The sequence below is a fragment of the Sphaerodactylus townsendi genome, linkage group LG10, assembly GCF_021028975.2.
Source record: "Sphaerodactylus townsendi isolate TG3544 linkage group LG10, MPM_Stown_v2.3, whole genome shotgun sequence".
In the NCBI taxonomy this organism is placed as follows: domain Eukaryota; kingdom Metazoa; phylum Chordata; class Lepidosauria; order Squamata; family Sphaerodactylidae; genus Sphaerodactylus; species Sphaerodactylus townsendi.
The window spans coordinates 47863801-47881283 of NC_059434.1; the positions used below are offsets into that span (position 1 = coordinate 47863801).

Consider the following 17483-nt stretch of genomic DNA (forward strand, 5'->3'; position numbering starts at 1 on the left):
TAACAGTGTGCTGTTTTTCAATACATTTTGGGGTGCTCAGACATGAGTTCTTTCTTTTCCCCACCCTTAGTGGAGATCTTAGCTACTCAGAATGGAGATTGTGTATTTATTTAATAATGCATGTGGATGCCAAGTAGATTCCTCCTTTGCAGGACAAAAGATTTGCTAACAAATTATCTAATAAAGCAAACAAGCAATCTTTATGAGATAAACCTGTATCATATTCAGACATTTCTGGACTTGCAAAGCTGTGGGGATGTCGGTTCAAATCCCACAAAATGGGTCTCATAATGCTCTGCTTCCCAGAGTTTTGGGAAAGAAAAACAACCGCAATACTGATCATTTAAAGCCTCTGAAAAGCTCCAGAGAGGGGAATGTGCACAAACACACCTTTTCTAGCAGCAGTCCCAAACCCCAGGAAAAAAATGGCAAACAGCTAACTGATCGGGCCTACTATGCACACTCCTTAATAGATGGTGATGTGTGTGTGTTTGTGGGTGTGTGAGACAGAGAAAAAGAGAGAAACAGATCACATGAGCAGCACCATCAAAACTCACCGTGGTGACCCTCTTCTGGCACACACAGATTAGCCTGTATGCAGTTTACTGTCCCATACAAAGAGCTTGGTAACAGAACTGAAAATGTTAAAGCATTTAAGAAAATGACCAAAAAAATTTAGAATAAGTAGAGATTACACTATATAACTGCTTTCCTTTCTTTCCACCAACTGTCATTATACCAAATATCTCAATTGATTTCAGTGGGCTTATTCATGTAAGATGCTATTTTAGACGGAGGAGAGCTGACCTGAGGAGTTTCAACATGTTGGGTCTGTCAAGCTGGTTCAGACATACATATTTACCATTTGCTGACTGTACAGAGCATCAAAGGAGAATATGCATGTGTCAAGAAACCCTCCCAGCAAGAACTTCCATTGCCCCGGCCAGGGAGGCAGTTTGCCCCTTTGGCTGAAAGTAACTAAGCAATGAACTTGTGGGTGTGCTTATCAGAAGTCACTGCTTCAGCCATTCCATTATCTGAACATAAAAGTGGAGGCACAATTTTATACAAATACATGGTGTTTTTTGTAAAAAAGTGTATTTAAATGACTGTGATCATACCAACACATAAACATATTTGTGAAAAATTGTATCACAAAAAGTGTGCTATGGTAAAATGTGTTTCTTACTTTTCACACAATACTACTGTGAATTTAAACTTTCCATTCAGGTGACAGTTACAAATAAGCAGTGCTAAACTTATCACTGATTGTGCATGAAGTTAGACTAGAAGCATGTTAGATGTGGTATCTCTTATTCAAAAAGAAGTAGCAAGTCTATGCAGAGGAAGGGGTGGGAAGATATTGAGGAGTTGGGGGAGACGGGGAGAGAGAGAGAGAGAGAGAGAGAGAGAGAGAGAGAGAGAGAACATTTACTTAAATCTTCCCTGCAAGGTGTTATCCTGAAATCTACCTCCAGCTATTTTCCCATGTACTGAGGGTAAACAGGCAAGCAAATCATCTTGGGAAGACAGAGTTTAGGACAGGGGTAGGGAACCTGCAGCTCTCCAGATGTTCAGGAACTACAATTCCCATCAGCCCCTTTCAGCATGGCCAATTGGCCATGCTGAAAGGGGCTGATGGGAATTGTAGTTCCTGAACATCTGGAGAGCCGCAGGTTCCCTACCCCTGGTTTAGGACAAGAAAAACAGCTGGAGGAAAAAAGGATTCATGCTGTTTCTATCATCCTTACCATAACCAGTTCCCCTATTTAAGTTAACAGCTTTCTAAGGCTGCTTTGGACTCTTGAAAAAGAAGAAACCCATAGCCAAACATCATGTCTAGTTTGGGTTACTCTGAATTTCAGAATAGCAGGATACAATAACAGTAACACTTTCCACATCACAAAACATAAGTCATCAAATGAACAGCAATTAAAACTATTTTAGTTCTGTTTACATTCAGTTTTGAGTAGAAAAATCTATGGAGCCAAAAAGCTCATGAGTAAGCTTAGGTCTTTAAAAATATTATCAGAAAAACCACGTATAAACTTGTACGTTCATTAGAGGCATCTGAAAGTAATGTTTTTTTTTCTTTCTCTCGATTTCAATGAATAACAATTTTTTTCCAACGCCCTTTCAAAATAAGGGGAATTAACGGACAATTAAAATAGGACTCCTGTTGAAATGACCGCAATTACACCATTTAAATAGTTAAAGAATTGTCAAATATGTGGCCTTTCCCAAGAGTTCAGTGACTTTTTTTGAAAATATAGAAAGTTTCAAATATCTCAAGCTTTAAGAATACAAAGAAAGACAGAACATTTTTAACAATTTTCTTTTAACTGGCGGCTCATTAACAAACCAACCAAATCTTTGCTTTAAAATTCAAGCTATCCTGCAAACATATATAGACAGTTACTATTCTTTACAAGTCTATCAACTTAACACACCCTCCCCACCCTTATAAAATTGCATGAATCAAAACTGCACAATTCCAATTTGGCAAAGTGTTAGGTGTTTACACAGATGAAGGTCTTCATCACACTGGCAGGTTCTTCAGAGATTAAAAGCATTTTAAGCCAAGAGAAATAACTGTATCAAAAATCCATGGATACCATGTACACTTTCTGTACATTAAATGCAGAGATCTAGAGAAACTGGACATAGTTCTGTGGAATAAGTCCTCTCTTCCCATTCAGAGTTCCTTCAAGCCAGCCAGGTTCTCGAGAAAAATGCACTACAGGACAAACAGAAAAAAAACTCTGTTAACTGGCTATTCAGAGTAGCAGCCAAGGATAGAGCATCAATTCAGTTAATGAAAGGACCAAACAAATCTTCGACCGCATCAAATCATTCCAATGCTCACTGACTTTATGGGAACAAACACAGACAGATAAGTATTTTGAATAAACGCATATTTGTTACAGTGCTGCCTGAAGGCCAAAGCATTTGCCATGTGTAGTTGCCCCCCCCCCCCCCCCCCGCCCCAAATTTTCTGGTCAAGGCAACTCACCTGCAGGAAGTTGGTCTCTCAACGGAAGGACATCTCCCTTTCACTTTGAACTATAAAGTCTGTGCAACACTTCCCCTGCTAGTGGTTTGCTTTTCAGCCTTTCCCCCCTACCACCACATACTGGTTTCCCATGATGGAGGAAAAACAGGACTTTTACAAATTCTTCACGTCTTTATATTTGTGCCTACGTCATGAATGATTATAATAACTGGAACTGCAGTATCACCTCTTGCATGTGCAACAGCTTGGTATGTACATTAATCCCGCTTAGAGCTGCACATCAGGTATGCTGACCACTTAACTATGTGAAGCTGGAAAAACTGAAATTATTAAAAGGTTTTCAAAATATGGGAATTCAAGCTAATCATACAGATACGATGTCCTGTAGTAACTCAACAAAATAAATGATTTGATTCATAGTTTTACTACCTTCCTATTAGCTGCTACTTTTCAGGGTAAAGGAAATAGTGTCTTAAGAACTTTACAGAATACAACCACCTCAGGAGAAGCTTGAGAGCGGCTAAGAGGAAAACTCACCAATTCTCAGGCACTTCTGTGCCTCCCTGGCACTTTTACACTTTTACATGCTACTGCTAAAAAGATGGCCCTGATTATGCACACATTTAAAACAAAATTTCAAGATGATACATTCAGACAGCTTCAGTTGAATCTCTGTAATGTCAAAAATTAATGCAGCATATAATAGAAGGTTTCAGAAAAATAGCCTTCTCAAATAGCAACTTTCGTTAATAATTAGCATGCCATTTATTATTTTGTCATTTTCAGTGCATCATAATAGGGAACAAATACATTTTAAATGGGATGCTCTGATATCACTCAAAATGTTCTGCAAAAAGTTCCTTCACAGAAGCTGTGAGAATGCTCAGGCATATCAAGACCACCAAGATATGTCATGTGCATTACATAGGAAACATATGTTTACTTAAGTTACAAACTTGAGTATACATTTTAACCCTCACTGAAATCTGTTAATGGCATGATAATACACTAAACAGATAGTATAAACAGAATCCAGAGTTGCTAATTTCGCTGCCCATTTAATTTTTTTTGAGGGAGCAGTTATCTAATAGGGATTAATCTAGAGGGCTTTTGTTTATAATTACTATACAGATTTTCATTCAATTATAATTCATTTAGTTAGGACAACTTTTAAAAACCATATCAGAAGCATTTTTGTCACATGATTGGTCTGTATTATTCTCTGGTTCGTACAAGAAGTATTCTCCTTTGTGTTATGGTTACATCCCTACAATTCCTTTCATGGTTGCTAATTATTTGAGCGCCATTTAAAAATCCTAAACATGGATGTTTAATTCCACTTGCAAGATGTAACTCATTCCCAACAGCTGAATATATAGGAAGGCTTAAAGGAATTCCTTGGACTGCACTGTCCTTTATTTGCAGAAACCAGAAGTGATATACTGGGATCTCTTATAGACACTGATTTTTTGTGTTCTAGCAAATATTTTATACTGAAAGTATTGTTTTCAAATAATGTGGACTGGCTAAGAACTGAATCCAGATTTTTTTGCATATGTTCTTAAATGATCTTAATATTTATTGTTTTGCTGTATAAAATTTTTGTCTTATCGATAATCCTACCAACCCATGGCTGAAGGAAATGAAATAAAATGCATGTAACATATATTAAGTGAATCAAATATCCATGGATAACCTTGAGTTATCTGTCATTAGGGTTGTGAAATACAGATGATAAGGTAACTGCCCAGAATCTCAGCTTCTGGTTTAGTGTACCACTGGCAACATTTCAGAACTGTCTGTAGTGATGTGAGAAACCAGGAGCTGATCAGAGTGCTGTGGCAACCTAGTTTCATGAAGAAAAAGCCATTAGGAATCAAAGTCTGTGAATTAGCTGAAACCTGATTTTCAGAGAAACACAGTGGGTGAAAAAGATGTTTACAAGTTTGATTTCAGAACAAGGAAGGGTATAAAAGACAATTTCACATCATCTCCAAATCACATTATCACCATTATTATTCATATAGTATCATCAATCTGCCTGCATTTAAAGATGTTTATGATGTAAGGCTGATTCCGCATGGACCAAAAACAGCGGTGTGAAAACGGTGTGAAGACAGTATAAACCCTTTTACACCGTTTTAAACCTTTTTACCCCGTTTTCACACCGTTTTCACACTGCTGTTTTTGGCCCATGTGAAATCAGCCTAATATTCTACAATAGGGACTGACTACTCAGGAAGGAGATGAAAAAGGAACCAGGGAAATGGGGGAAATATGTACTGACTTCAGTTATGTGTATTTAGTGGGAGATAAGGACTGAGGAAAACATGGCAAGCTGCCACTGCTGCTCCTAAACAGTACAGGAGCACTCCCCTGCCTGCCATCATCTATCATCTTGTCGCCAGTTTGATGCACACAGTTAGTGCCCATTGCTTAATATGAAATTATATCCCAATTGTTCAATACAGAACCAGATGTTTGCCATTGAGATAACACAATCTGCACCTTCACAGTCAAAATCTGAACCCCACTGACAGCTCTATGTTCATTCCACGTCTGTATCTAACCCTGACTTAAAAAGGCAATGACACTGGTCTATTTTACAAATGGAAGTCTTAAAAAATAAAGCACATGAACTAAAAATGGAGCCCTGCGCCACACAGAGAATAAAATCAATGGGTTTAAGTTTACCTAGCACTATGCCACACTGTGGTGCCTCCATGAAACATTATGTACATCACTTCTGACATGTTAACGGAAATCTTTACACTGTGTGAGGTCTATTAGGCCTCCGTTTTAATCATGTAAGCTATTTTAGGTCCACTAAAGTTGGTGGCACAATGGTAATTTTAGAGCAAGGAGGGAGTAATCGTGTTTGATGTCTGTGGGATATCTCCAGAATATATCTCCAGTCTGGGGAATGAAACTGCAGCACCTTACATGACAAGTCAGCTCCTTCATGGCTAATTATATAAGCCTTAACAATCTTACTGTCTTAAAGCAACCGTTTTAAAGGATCTACTCACCAGGCAATACAAACTTTCCTCAAACTTAACCTCTTTTTAAAACAAATAGCAGTGGCCTCTGTTTGTAATGTTGCTTTACTGAGAAAAGATAAACACATTCTTTCACTTCAGTGAGCTGCACTATTTCCCAGCAGTATATTTTTAAACCTATAAATACCTATCCTAAATTTACCACAAAGAAAGCAGTCGTGGTGCAAGGAGAATACAGTTGCCTTTCATTCGGACAACAAAACATAATGTTGGGTTCTTGGTCACACCTATCATGCTCCTGGGTCCAGTTTGGTTAAAGCAGCTTTCCTCAGCCTCCAACAGCAAGAAGAAGGGATTGAGCACCACCCTATTCCACTTCTTTCCCCTAGCTTTACTCCCTTCTGAGCCACTAGTCTGAGCAATCATTCCTTCCCTGACCACCTTTTAAAGGCTGTAGCTAGGCCTGGAGCATGTCTATTGGCTACCCTCAATCCAGCAGCCTCAGGACAGTGTGACCAAAGCCTGTGAGGAACCAAGAAAACCCCCATAGCCAACTGCCTCCTGATGTTTCCCTTTCCTACCTCTTAGGTGGAGCACAAGCTGACTGTAAGAAAGCTGGCTTTTGTACCAGCTGTCCCTGATCAGGTGGATGGCTTTACAGAGGAAGTCCACAACTACATAGTGTCTAGGGAGGCCCCAGTTTGATGCCGTGGGTCCCAAGGAAGAAGGGGATCTGGTTTTGCCTTCCACATAAACATTCTGGTTTCCTTTCTTCTCCTAACATTTTGTATCCCCTCTCAGAAAGTGATATACATGCAAGACAGACGGTTCAGCTGAGTGGCATTTACTGTTCCCCAGACTGAAGAGTCTGCTTTAATTGAAGATGCCAGGAGGGAATTTGTAACCTTCCACCATGCAAAGTAGAGCAGTTCCACTTATCAACTATGGCTACTTCCTAAGGCATGCATGGCAGTGGATGCAGCAGTAAAATAAACAGCTCAGGGAGCAAGGGAAGACATGGATGCCAACCCTTTGGCCCTTGGACTAAAGAGGAGAGATAATAAACAACATTGTATTAGCCAGTTTTGAAGAATATCCTGATAGGTGTTGTACATAGGGCAGTCTGGTAGATTTCCTCCAACTTCATCAACCAAATTTACAAATGGATGATGTACACAAAAGATGACACATTAACTCCAGAGAGAACTTTGGCAAATATTCTGCTCCCTTATGGTTTTTTTGACCTCTTTTCCTTGGGCAAGGAATGGGGCAGTTATTAGAAGGAAAAACTGCTCTCACTGCATTATCTCAAGTGATGGCAAAGGGGTTTTGGGGCCCATCTAAAATTGATTGGTCTGTAAACCAGCCATTAAATTATTTTTGTTATAACCTAGGAGGGAAGGGATATCAAGAACTAGAATGAATGCTGTTCATTTTGCATGAACTCTCACCATTGTGGACTTTCCTCAGCCCTATTTTTCAAGCTGGGCATGAGGGGAAAGTACAGTTTTTGTATCCATGCAACCTGCTCTCAGAACAATCCCCTGAAATATTAATGTTTTCCCCTTTAAATCAGAGCATCTTATAGAGTTGTAGCAAATACAGTATGGGGATGGGGTTGTAGATAAGGAAAATGGGTGTTTCTTGCACCAAAAGCACTTTCTTAGTCAAATCTGGGGCTGGTGACATTTTAAACACTTTTAATAATATGCTGAATATTTAAACTGAAGACCGTTTCATTTAGGATTGCACCTGACTAATGGACAGTGCAATTCTAAGGTGGGGGAGGGGGAATAGAAGTGGTACAGCCATGGATGGCACAACCACACTTGCTGTGCTGCAGCCAGAAAGGCAAGATACACCACCCAACCTCTGTGAAATCCCCCTATGCAGCATAATGGGCCACACCTTCCTTTTTCCCAGTGCAACTCTGTGCTGGCAAATGGGGGCATTCCAGAGCTGAAAGGGCTCAGAAAGCCAACTAAATCCAGATCCACCCCTTGGAATACCCCTTTATCACCAGCATGGGCTCTTGTATCGAAAGAGTGATGGTATTGTGGCTGAATGGGAGCCTGGACATCAGGCTGCTGTAAGCCTCCCCATCACTGGAATAGGTGTCTCTGTACCAACATAAATGTCCCATATGCAAGCATTTGTGGCACTTACTCTGGTGCCAGGGTCACACTGCCTCCTCAGCGGTTTCTTCTCCCCCTTTCTCCACTTTGGATTGCTCTGTTTTTATTTACTGGCAGTTCTAACTGTAGGTTTTAAAGTGTGGTCTTTTAATCTTTTTAAAATAATCAATGTTTTATTAACATTGTAAGCCACCCCAAGTTCTGCAAGATAGGAACGTGCTTAATGAATGTTTTAAATACAATAAATAAATACATTACGCATGAGAGTTGCTAAAATAGCTATAAGGCGCACAGGAAAGGAACAAGGCTTTTGGAAACTACCTAAAAGCACAGACTGAGGTGGCCAGTGCCTCCAGAGAGCGATCTGCCAACACAGGAAGGCAGAAAAATAAAAAAGCCCCTCACCACCGGAAAGTCCTCCGTAGGGCAAAGTGGACCATAGCGTATTCTCATGCAAATGGTGCATCTGCCCACAAAGTAGTGTGGAAGCCAATGTCAGCTCCATCCCCAGAAAACCCCCAGCCCAGCCTGGACCCAACCCACCACACTGGCATCCACTCAGATGCCAGTGCAACTCTGCAGCAACTCTGATATCTGGGTCTGGCAGCCGTAGAGCTGAGGGATGGCCAGCCCCTGTCCCTTTTGCCAGTGGAAGGGGCAAACATGCTGGCACAGCCCCACGATGGATCCACAACTACATTCAGCCCCTCATAGGACTGTGCTGTAAATGTCCCAGATGCCTTACTAGAATAGAAGACTTCTAGTCTGAAATGCAAATACAGTTAGTTCTCAAATACAAATACTACCCTATAGGCACAGCCCTAACATGCCATACAGTATTATGTAGAAAAGACATCTTCTCAAAGCTGAGTAGAATTTCCCCTTTGAGGGGCAGTGACAGAATAAAAACAGAAAAGAAATCACAGTGCTGTTTGGTCAGGTAGGTGAAGAGCAGATTAGGGAACAGGGAACAACCAACTCTTCTCTATAAACTTTGCATTAGCCATTCCTTCTTGGCAAAAACATTCCTCAGATTTGGAAGGGCTATCCATTGACCTGTTCTCTTGCTTTTCCTTTCTTTGGCATCAAAATGTAGGACTCAAAACTCCAAGCACCTAATATTGTTCTCCACTCTTTGCCATTCGCCTTCTAAGAGGAAAAGTCTTGCCCACATCCTACCTGCCAAGAAGCAGGTTAAAGCAGCTGAGACACAAAATATAAAAGAATCAGATCTGGATCCCATTACCAAGTGGTTGCGGTGGGTTTTCCGGGCTGTGTGGTCGTGGTCTGGTGGATCTTGTTCCTAACGTTTCACCTGCATATGCGGCTGGCATCTTCAGAGATGCATCACAGAGGGAAGTCTGTTACACACTGTTACTTCCCTCTGTGATACACCTCTGAAGATTCCAGCCACAGATGCAGGCAAAATGTTAGGAACAAGATCCACCAGACCACGGCCACACAGCCTGGAAAACCCACCAGAACCAGTTGAATCTGGCCGTGAAAGCCTTTGACAGCCCATTACCAAGGTTTTCTACTTCAAAGTAGTGTGCGGGGAGGGAGAATAAAACAAACTAGGATGAGGGTGTTCCTTAGAGACAGGGTCAATAGAAAAGAAGAAGATAGGTGGGAAGAGAAAGGCATAAAATCCTCCTTAATGGCAGTGGCAGTGGTATCATGTCAGATACTAATTTAACAGTTATTTTAATGGTTGATACTAACAGTATGTCAATTTGAGTGACGAACTGTCTTTTCAATAGTTAAGGTTATTAGTAGACCAGCAAAAATGATGTATTATTATCTTAATTCTTCATTTAAAGGCATCAGGGAATTGAAACTGAGTGCTGAATCTGAATACATTGAGGTGTCTGAGCACAGACAAAATTCACCAAGAGGAAAGCGGGCAGGAGATGCATCTCTGAAGGACCTCCAAACAATAGATGAGAAAAACAAGACATATCTGCTGGGGTAGGCTGGAATCTTTAAAGAACTTCATTAGCTTCCAGTTTGTTTTCAGGCACAATTAAAGTACTGAGTATTGCCCTATAAAGCTGAGGAACATGAAGCCACTCCCTATATGAATTTACTTATGAACTCCAGGTGAGACCTATCTCAGGGTGGCCCCACCATCAGATGTTAGATCATTAGCTGCCAGGGAGGATCTTTTGTGTGGCAAATATGGAATTCCATCCCTAGGCATTTTTGCCTGGCAACACTTCTACCTTGTAAGTGCCAAGTCCTGTTTACCCAAGATTTTAACAATGATTAATAGGAAATGCTGCTTCTGCTTTTATTGGCATGCTATGCTGCTGCCTTAAACTGTGTTTCAGCTTTTGTCTTGAGCTCTTCTTTCAGCTAGCTTTATTGTTGAATTAATTATAGCCATAAGCCATTCTGAATGGCATTTTAACAAGAATAAATACATATTTAGCAAATACGTGGCAAAATGAGCTATTCTTTCTAATCTAATCTAAACTAACCCAATCTAATTTAACCTAATAATTAATACTTCTGTTTAGAATTATCACAACCACTGTGTTATTCAGACCTGGAAGCATTTAGATATTGCTGTTTCCCCCGCATGGTTAAGAGAGGTGGCTGAGAAAGGAAGTACTATTGATCTTTAATGGATCCTCTCAAGATCAACACTTAGCAGAAAGGTAGCTCAGATTCTAAAGGAGGATATGCAGGTCTCAGCCATACAAGTAAGAGAAAAAGTGCAGGTAGGCATTTAAAAAAATTTTGATTGCTAAACATTTTAAAGAACAAGATACTTTTTTGGGCAACAAAAAGCAAGTAACCCAAGAGTAAGCTAGCAGGCAGTACACAATTTCTCAAGGCCCACGAGCAAAGACTTGTAAGGAAACTTAGTATTAGCAGAATACATGATTTGGTCCTCTGTTGGAACCATAAGTAGTATAAACACACGCAGCGAGAATAAATGGAAGTTTTGTCAATGAAAGGTAGTTCCTCCAAGAAGCCACATTTGGAGTAGTGCCTATTCTAGTAAGGGAGCCAAATTCACAGATTAATAAAGTTTGCACGCTCTGAGCCCTGACTTCAGTGGCCCAGGCTATTCTAACCTTGTCAGATTTCAGAGGTTAGGCAGGGTCAGCCCTGGTTAGTACCTGAATAGAAGACGACCAAGGAATAGCAGGGTCATTATGTGTAAGGGTTTGGTACCCCAGTCAATAACAAGACTCGAGAATGGCTTCAGGAGCTTTATTAGAACTGTGTCTGACCCCTATGGCCAGGTAGCTGAGACTGAAGCCCCAGCTCCCTCGCCCCAGTATAAACCTTACAGTTACAGTCAGTTAACCCCCACCTTTGCGTCAATGGACTCCATTCACTACATTACTGCAGTAACAAAAGGCAGGGTATCTGGCCTTGGGCAATGCTAGTACGAGTCCAGCTGCAGCCAGACATGCCCGGGCATGTCTTGTGCGTTTTGGCAGGCCAGAATGGTGGGGCCTGACATTATGCAGAAGACAATGGTACAAAGCTGGCAAAATATGTTTTTTTACTGTGTTAACCCATCATAATCAAGATGGATACCCTAAGAAAGAGCCTCTAATGAAGTGTTTCCCAACCTTTTTGACGTCACGGTAGCCTTGATCTCACTCTTCATATCTCATGGTATCCCTGCCATCCCCCCACCTTCCCCTCCCAGTGCCCCTGCTTGCCACCCCCACGCTTTCCCCTCTCAGGGTGAAGGGAAGCACTGGGGGCAGGGTGGGAAGTGGCTGCTGATCTTGCAGCAGGCCCTGCCCCCTGGGCCAGCTCCATGTCCTTTCTGGTGCTGGTGGGAGACACCACAAAAGGGAGGGGGGCCGGTAGCGTTGCCATGGTACCTCACGGCACCCCAGGGTACCACGGAACCCTGGTTGGGCACTGCTGCTCGAATGCATCAATTAGTACTGGTAACTGCAGCAAAACGGAATCTACTTCAACATGTAGCATTCCAAGGCAACTGAGACAGCACTTTCAGGCTCAGTTCTGGCAAATGCTGGGAGGCCACTTTCCAGCATTTTATTCCTCCACAAAACAAAACCAATGTGATGGAATATTACACAAGGTGTAAGCAACTTGATGGCACTTAACGCACATACAGAATACAACAAATTACTCTACCTTGCTAGAACTGTCTGCAGCATACACCAACATAAGATTCCAGTTGTGAGAAGACCCAGGTGCAGAGCAAACCTGAGGATTTTTTCCCCCTACAACAATGGCTTGCATTCATTCGGCAGTATAATCATAGCATTAGTCACAAATATTAGACACGAACGATCTATACATTTCTGTCACTCTTTCCAACACAGTGCATGCAACACCTTTTCCTGTTGTATCTGTGACACACAAAAATTCCTGAAAACTCTCCTTGTTTACCAATTTGATGTTAACAAAGACAGGAGTATGTGTCATCAGAATAAGGCTTGGCACCTTGATGAGAATATCCATCACTTTAAAGTAATAAAATTGGCATTGGCATGCTCTACATTAACGTGGGGTGAAGATTAGTGTGAGAAAAAAGCCCACACAATTATTTCATACCAGAGGTGGGCTTTGGCATGGACTCAACCCCATCCGCTGCTGACATCGGTCCTGGTTATTCCATCCCATGAACTCCAAGAATACTCCAGAAAACCAAGCTAGTAGAGCACAGCAGATCGCTTTCTCTAGGAAGTTACTCTGGCATTCAAGAAAACCTACCACATGGTTGCTCCCACACTGCTAAGGTCTCATGCATCTCTTCTAAATAAATAAGGCTTTTCCTCATGGTTGGTTGTTGTTGTTTTCATCAGTTCTGGCCCCATATTGCTTCAATTAACTGCTTTCTGCACGCATTTTTGTGCCTTTAGCTTTAACTTCAGATGTGTTTGTTTTTTCTCTGGTTTTTTTTCCTGTTTCTTTTGAGACCACTTTAATCCCAACCTTTTTCCGAAAGCCTATTTTGAATCATTTTCTTCTTTGTGCTTATTGTTTCAGTCAGTTTTCTTTGTGCCGCCTGCTCCCACTCATCTTCAGTCCACTGTTCGCTGACTGGACTGTAGTCATCAAACCACTCCCTCTCTCCAGCACTAAAATATTGACCATCTCGGAGTCTAGCCTCTTCCCTCATGGAGGTATGAGGGGAAAGGCATATCTCCACATGTGAAGTGGCCAAAGACTTTGTTTTCCCAAAAGAAAACTGGGAATTCAAAGAACCTGCCTGACCTATCATTACAGCAGTATATGGAGATATTGATATTCTAGTGCCTTTTAAAAATGCAGCTGTGATAGCAATATAACAATACAGGTCCGTGTGTGTGTGTGTGTGTGTGAGAGAGAGAGAGAGAGAGAGAGAGAGAGAGAGAGAGAGAGAGAGAGTGTGTGTGTGTAACATGCCATTAAGTCACAGCTGACAAACAGTAACCCTAGGAAGGCGCTTTCAAGGAAAGTGAACAGAAGAGGCAGATTGCCTTCCTCTTCAGATGCTTCCTTGGTGGTCTACATACCAACGCCACTAAACTTCCAAGATCTGATGAGACTGGGTTATACCTTCCCTCCCACATTAATATAGGCAAGTGCAAAAATAAATGGGGGGGGGGGGGCTGATGTGAGGCCACTGATGATGACAGCCCCCTTCTTTGAAAATCCTGATTATCTAAGACAGTGCAGAAGAAAATTAACTGACCACAACTGTGAAAATACAGAGGGAGGGCAGACGTGCAAAAGAGCCATGTCCAGACTTATTCTAATGCTTGTGGATCAGCTCCCCAAAAAATCAGGAGTAAGGAGAGTATGCAAAAAAGGCCATAGTTTTGGTTGGTTGTGTTGTTTTGAACAGGTAGCCATCTAATCCACAAGGTATTGTGACCTTGGTTCAGAACCACACTAGCAAAATTCCATCATGGATATGGAGATTTTGTTTATGACCTTAGCGAGGTGGAAGAAATTTGGAAGCAGCAGCTCTTATGCTTCTAAAGAACTGTTTTAACAGGACCTGAGATGGTTTCATCAGAAAAAGGAAGAAATTTATGGCATTTCTCTTTCCCTTTTGGAAGAAAGGTGACGCAAGGTGTGACATGCCTGAAAACGTCCTGCTGAATTCCTGCATTGTGAACTATGCGCTTCAACTGAGCGTGGATTTGACTAGAAGGGTTTTTTCACAGGCTTGCTGAAATCCCCACCCTTACAGTAAATTAAATTTTCTTTTAGAAGAAGGCTTTGAAGAGACTTAACATTTAGCTAATTTTTCTTTTATCACATCTGACTCAGACACAATCTGCCTGTAAGGGAACTTTTGACAAGAAGCACCTATATCAGGCATGTTTTTAAATGGTAAAAAATGCAGGCCAGGTGTTCGTCTTTTTCCTCCCGAACAAGAAGGCAAATGTGGGGAGGCCAATCTTTTTTCAGCAGCTGCACCAAGAGAAATAAAATCTGATGCAGTCTTCAGCAAAGCATGCCTCTGTGCTTAGGTTGATACATGCATAAAACAATGCTATTCCCGCCCTCTGTGCCCAGTTTTTTGGACCTCGTACAGAAAAACAGCTCCGGTATGGGTTCTTGACTTGCTTCAGCATGTTTAAAAATTTAGAAGAACATTTTGCCAAGATTTGGGTGATGAAAAGATTAAGTTCATGAGAAACCATCCCAATATGTATTTTTGGAATCATATAATATTGCTTGTTAGGTACAGTTAGAGAGACATAGGCCATATTTAGATTATGCTGTTTCCCAGAACGTTATTTTTTAAGACTGCTTTCAGTGGCATGAGTTTATTGGCTTTCCTCAATCCCAACTGGAAATGTGGAAACTTCAATCTTTTCTTTCAAAACAAGGGCAGGGAAATTCAGACTCTCTTTTCTATCTGCTTTCTTCATTTGGCTCCATAATATTTTATTGCAGACACTGACAGCTCAAAAGTTTTCATTTGATCAATCTCCCAATTCCCATGCAGGGCCTCATGGCTTCTGTTAATGAAATCTTGCCTGTCCTCGATCTCATTAAACCTTTCCTCCAGGCTTGAAAACATCTCCTCAAACCTTTGGTAAGTAAAGAAATATGGTGCAATCCTTGCAAGTAAGTGGAGATGGGCTTTAAGCATTCCTTCACCCTAGAATTCTCTGTATTATTAGAACCTGGAATTTACAGGCCTAACCTGACCTCTGCCTAAGCCGAAAGCATAATACATATAGGATGTAAAGATTTTTTAGCTTCTTACAGGGCCAATCCCCAGGCTAAGAACTACAGGTGAAGAGCCGTTTGGCTCATGTCTCACACACCCATTGAAGTTTTGATTTATGCCCACCTTTCCTATTGTTTCATTCACGTGGTCTTCTTGAAATCATGAGCCTGTGGAACAGTAATCAATTTGTCCTTTTCGTATTTTTATTTTGTTGTACACATTTTTTTTAAATTACTGGCCAAATATATCAAATAAGCAGGGGACCCAGTAGGACTTCTGAGGGGATCTCATCCCCTCATTTCCTCTTGCCCTTCCTTAAAAACCCCTATAGCCTCTCAGTTTTCCCTGTTTCCTTTCCTCCTTAACATCCACCAGTCAACCTACCTTTATCTTCTTCCCATCTTCAGCTTCCCCTCCCCTTCCCCAGCAGCTTCTCTCTGAGAAAACTTCAGCTGCTTGGCTACACTAGATCCAGTTTCTCAGTGCCAGGTGCGGAACCTGCAAGGACTTGTAAGTGTTTGCAGGAGGGCACCTCATTTTCCCCGTACCCCCTTCTTCACACTATTCGGTCTTTCCCTCCTCTTGACCACCCCTATGTCTCACCATTCTGACCAACAAACCAACCGACCTTTTATCTGCATCCTATGTTCATTCATTATATCTGTTATTTCATACCCCACCTTTCTCCACAGTGCAGATTACATCATTCTTCCCTCTTTCCTCACCTACCTGTGAGATAGGTTTGGCTAAGACTATTTAACCAACTCAAGGTTATTTAGAGAGCTTCCATGGCAGACTGTTTGATTCAAACCTGGGTCTCCAAGATCCTAGTGTAAAAGTCTAACCACTATACCCGCGGTGGCGAACCTTTGGCACTCCAGATGTTATGGACTACAATTCCCATCAGCCCCTGCCAATTGGCCATGCTGGCAGGGGCTGATGGGAATTGTAGTCCATAACATCTGGAGTGCCAAAGGTTCGCCACCACTGCACTATACCATAGTAGATTTAGTGAATGGCTGTTGTTGAATGGGTGAGTCATGCAAGTTGCATAGTAGCAAGTAACCTTGAGGTTACTGGCAGGAATGCTCCAATAAATCGTCCCTCAAAGGCCAAAATCCTGGAAAAGGCCCAGTGTTGGGATTCAAATAATTTAACAACCAGTTCCAGTAGTCAGATTCAAATAATTTAATAACTGGTTGTTTACAAGCACCATTTTAACAACTGGTTCTGTTGAAGTGGTACGAACCTGCTGAATCCCACCACTGCCCTGTCCCCTACATGCACACCCCACCCCTGCTTCCACTGACAATTAACAAGGTTGGCAGACTGACAATACTGTTGTCATTGCCCGGCAACTGCCACCAGGGACATCTATTTCTTAGTTTCAGTTACTGCTACCATTATTTTGAGAGGCTGATCCCCCCCGCCCGCAAGGGCTTTTGGGCAGTGCAAGGAGGCTGGGAAATAAAAAAACAATGCCCCCAGAAAGCTAGGGCTAAAATGGTTTATACCACTCGTCCAGCCCACCCACACCCGGCCCACCCATCCCTGTGCTGGCATCTGATTTGACTCCAGGATTGCTCTGCAGCAGCCCTGGTTTCTGGGTGTCACCGCTGTTGAGCTGAGGGGCAGCTGGACAACAGCACGTTTCCTTTCCGTGCTGGCAAGTCGGCTCCTTACACAGCAGAGGGGACAAATGCGCTGGCGTAATACCATGCCACTCCCCCCAAGTTTTTTCAGCCTCTCCCACTGGAAGGGGCTGAAAATGAATTTGACTTTAGAAAATTGCACATTTCAATTCTATCAGTGATCAAACTCACTCCGTTGGCATCCAACCATATTTCAAAGATAGTGAAATATTGTAACTGTGCTAACAAGGTCTTTAGACACACCTATGCATTTCACATATAGTTCTGCTTTGCTTCAAACCATGTATTTCATGTACCTCCATAGGCTGACTTATGAAAAGAGAAACCCAGCCAATTTAAAAGCTGCAGTATGGCTTACATCATGAATTTTACATTTCTCTGACATCAGAATTCATGGAGGAGGGAGTAAGATGCAATAAAGTACGTTCTTCGTTTTCTCAAATCCTCTTCAAATACCTTCATGAACCAAACTCAACTATCTATTTTATTTATTTTATGGATATGTATCTC

The 17483-nt window shown here is 41.7% G+C and overlaps 1 protein-coding gene across 2 annotated transcripts in view; it reads right to left on the bottom strand.

The window, feature by feature from the left end:
• Nucleotides 1-2321: 2321 nt before the first annotated feature.
• ARHGAP10 (Rho GTPase activating protein 10) overlaps nt 2322-17483 on the bottom strand; it is a 131387-nt gene continuing 116225 nt past the window's right edge. For both annotated transcript variants that reach the window (XM_048509133.1, XM_048509132.1), the window contains exon 23: nt 2322-2737. In XM_048509133.1, the coding sequence (XP_048365090.1) occupies nt 2649-2737 (89 nt within the window). In that variant the 3' untranslated portion in view covers nt 2322-2648. The remainder of the gene's footprint in view (nt 2738-17483) is intronic.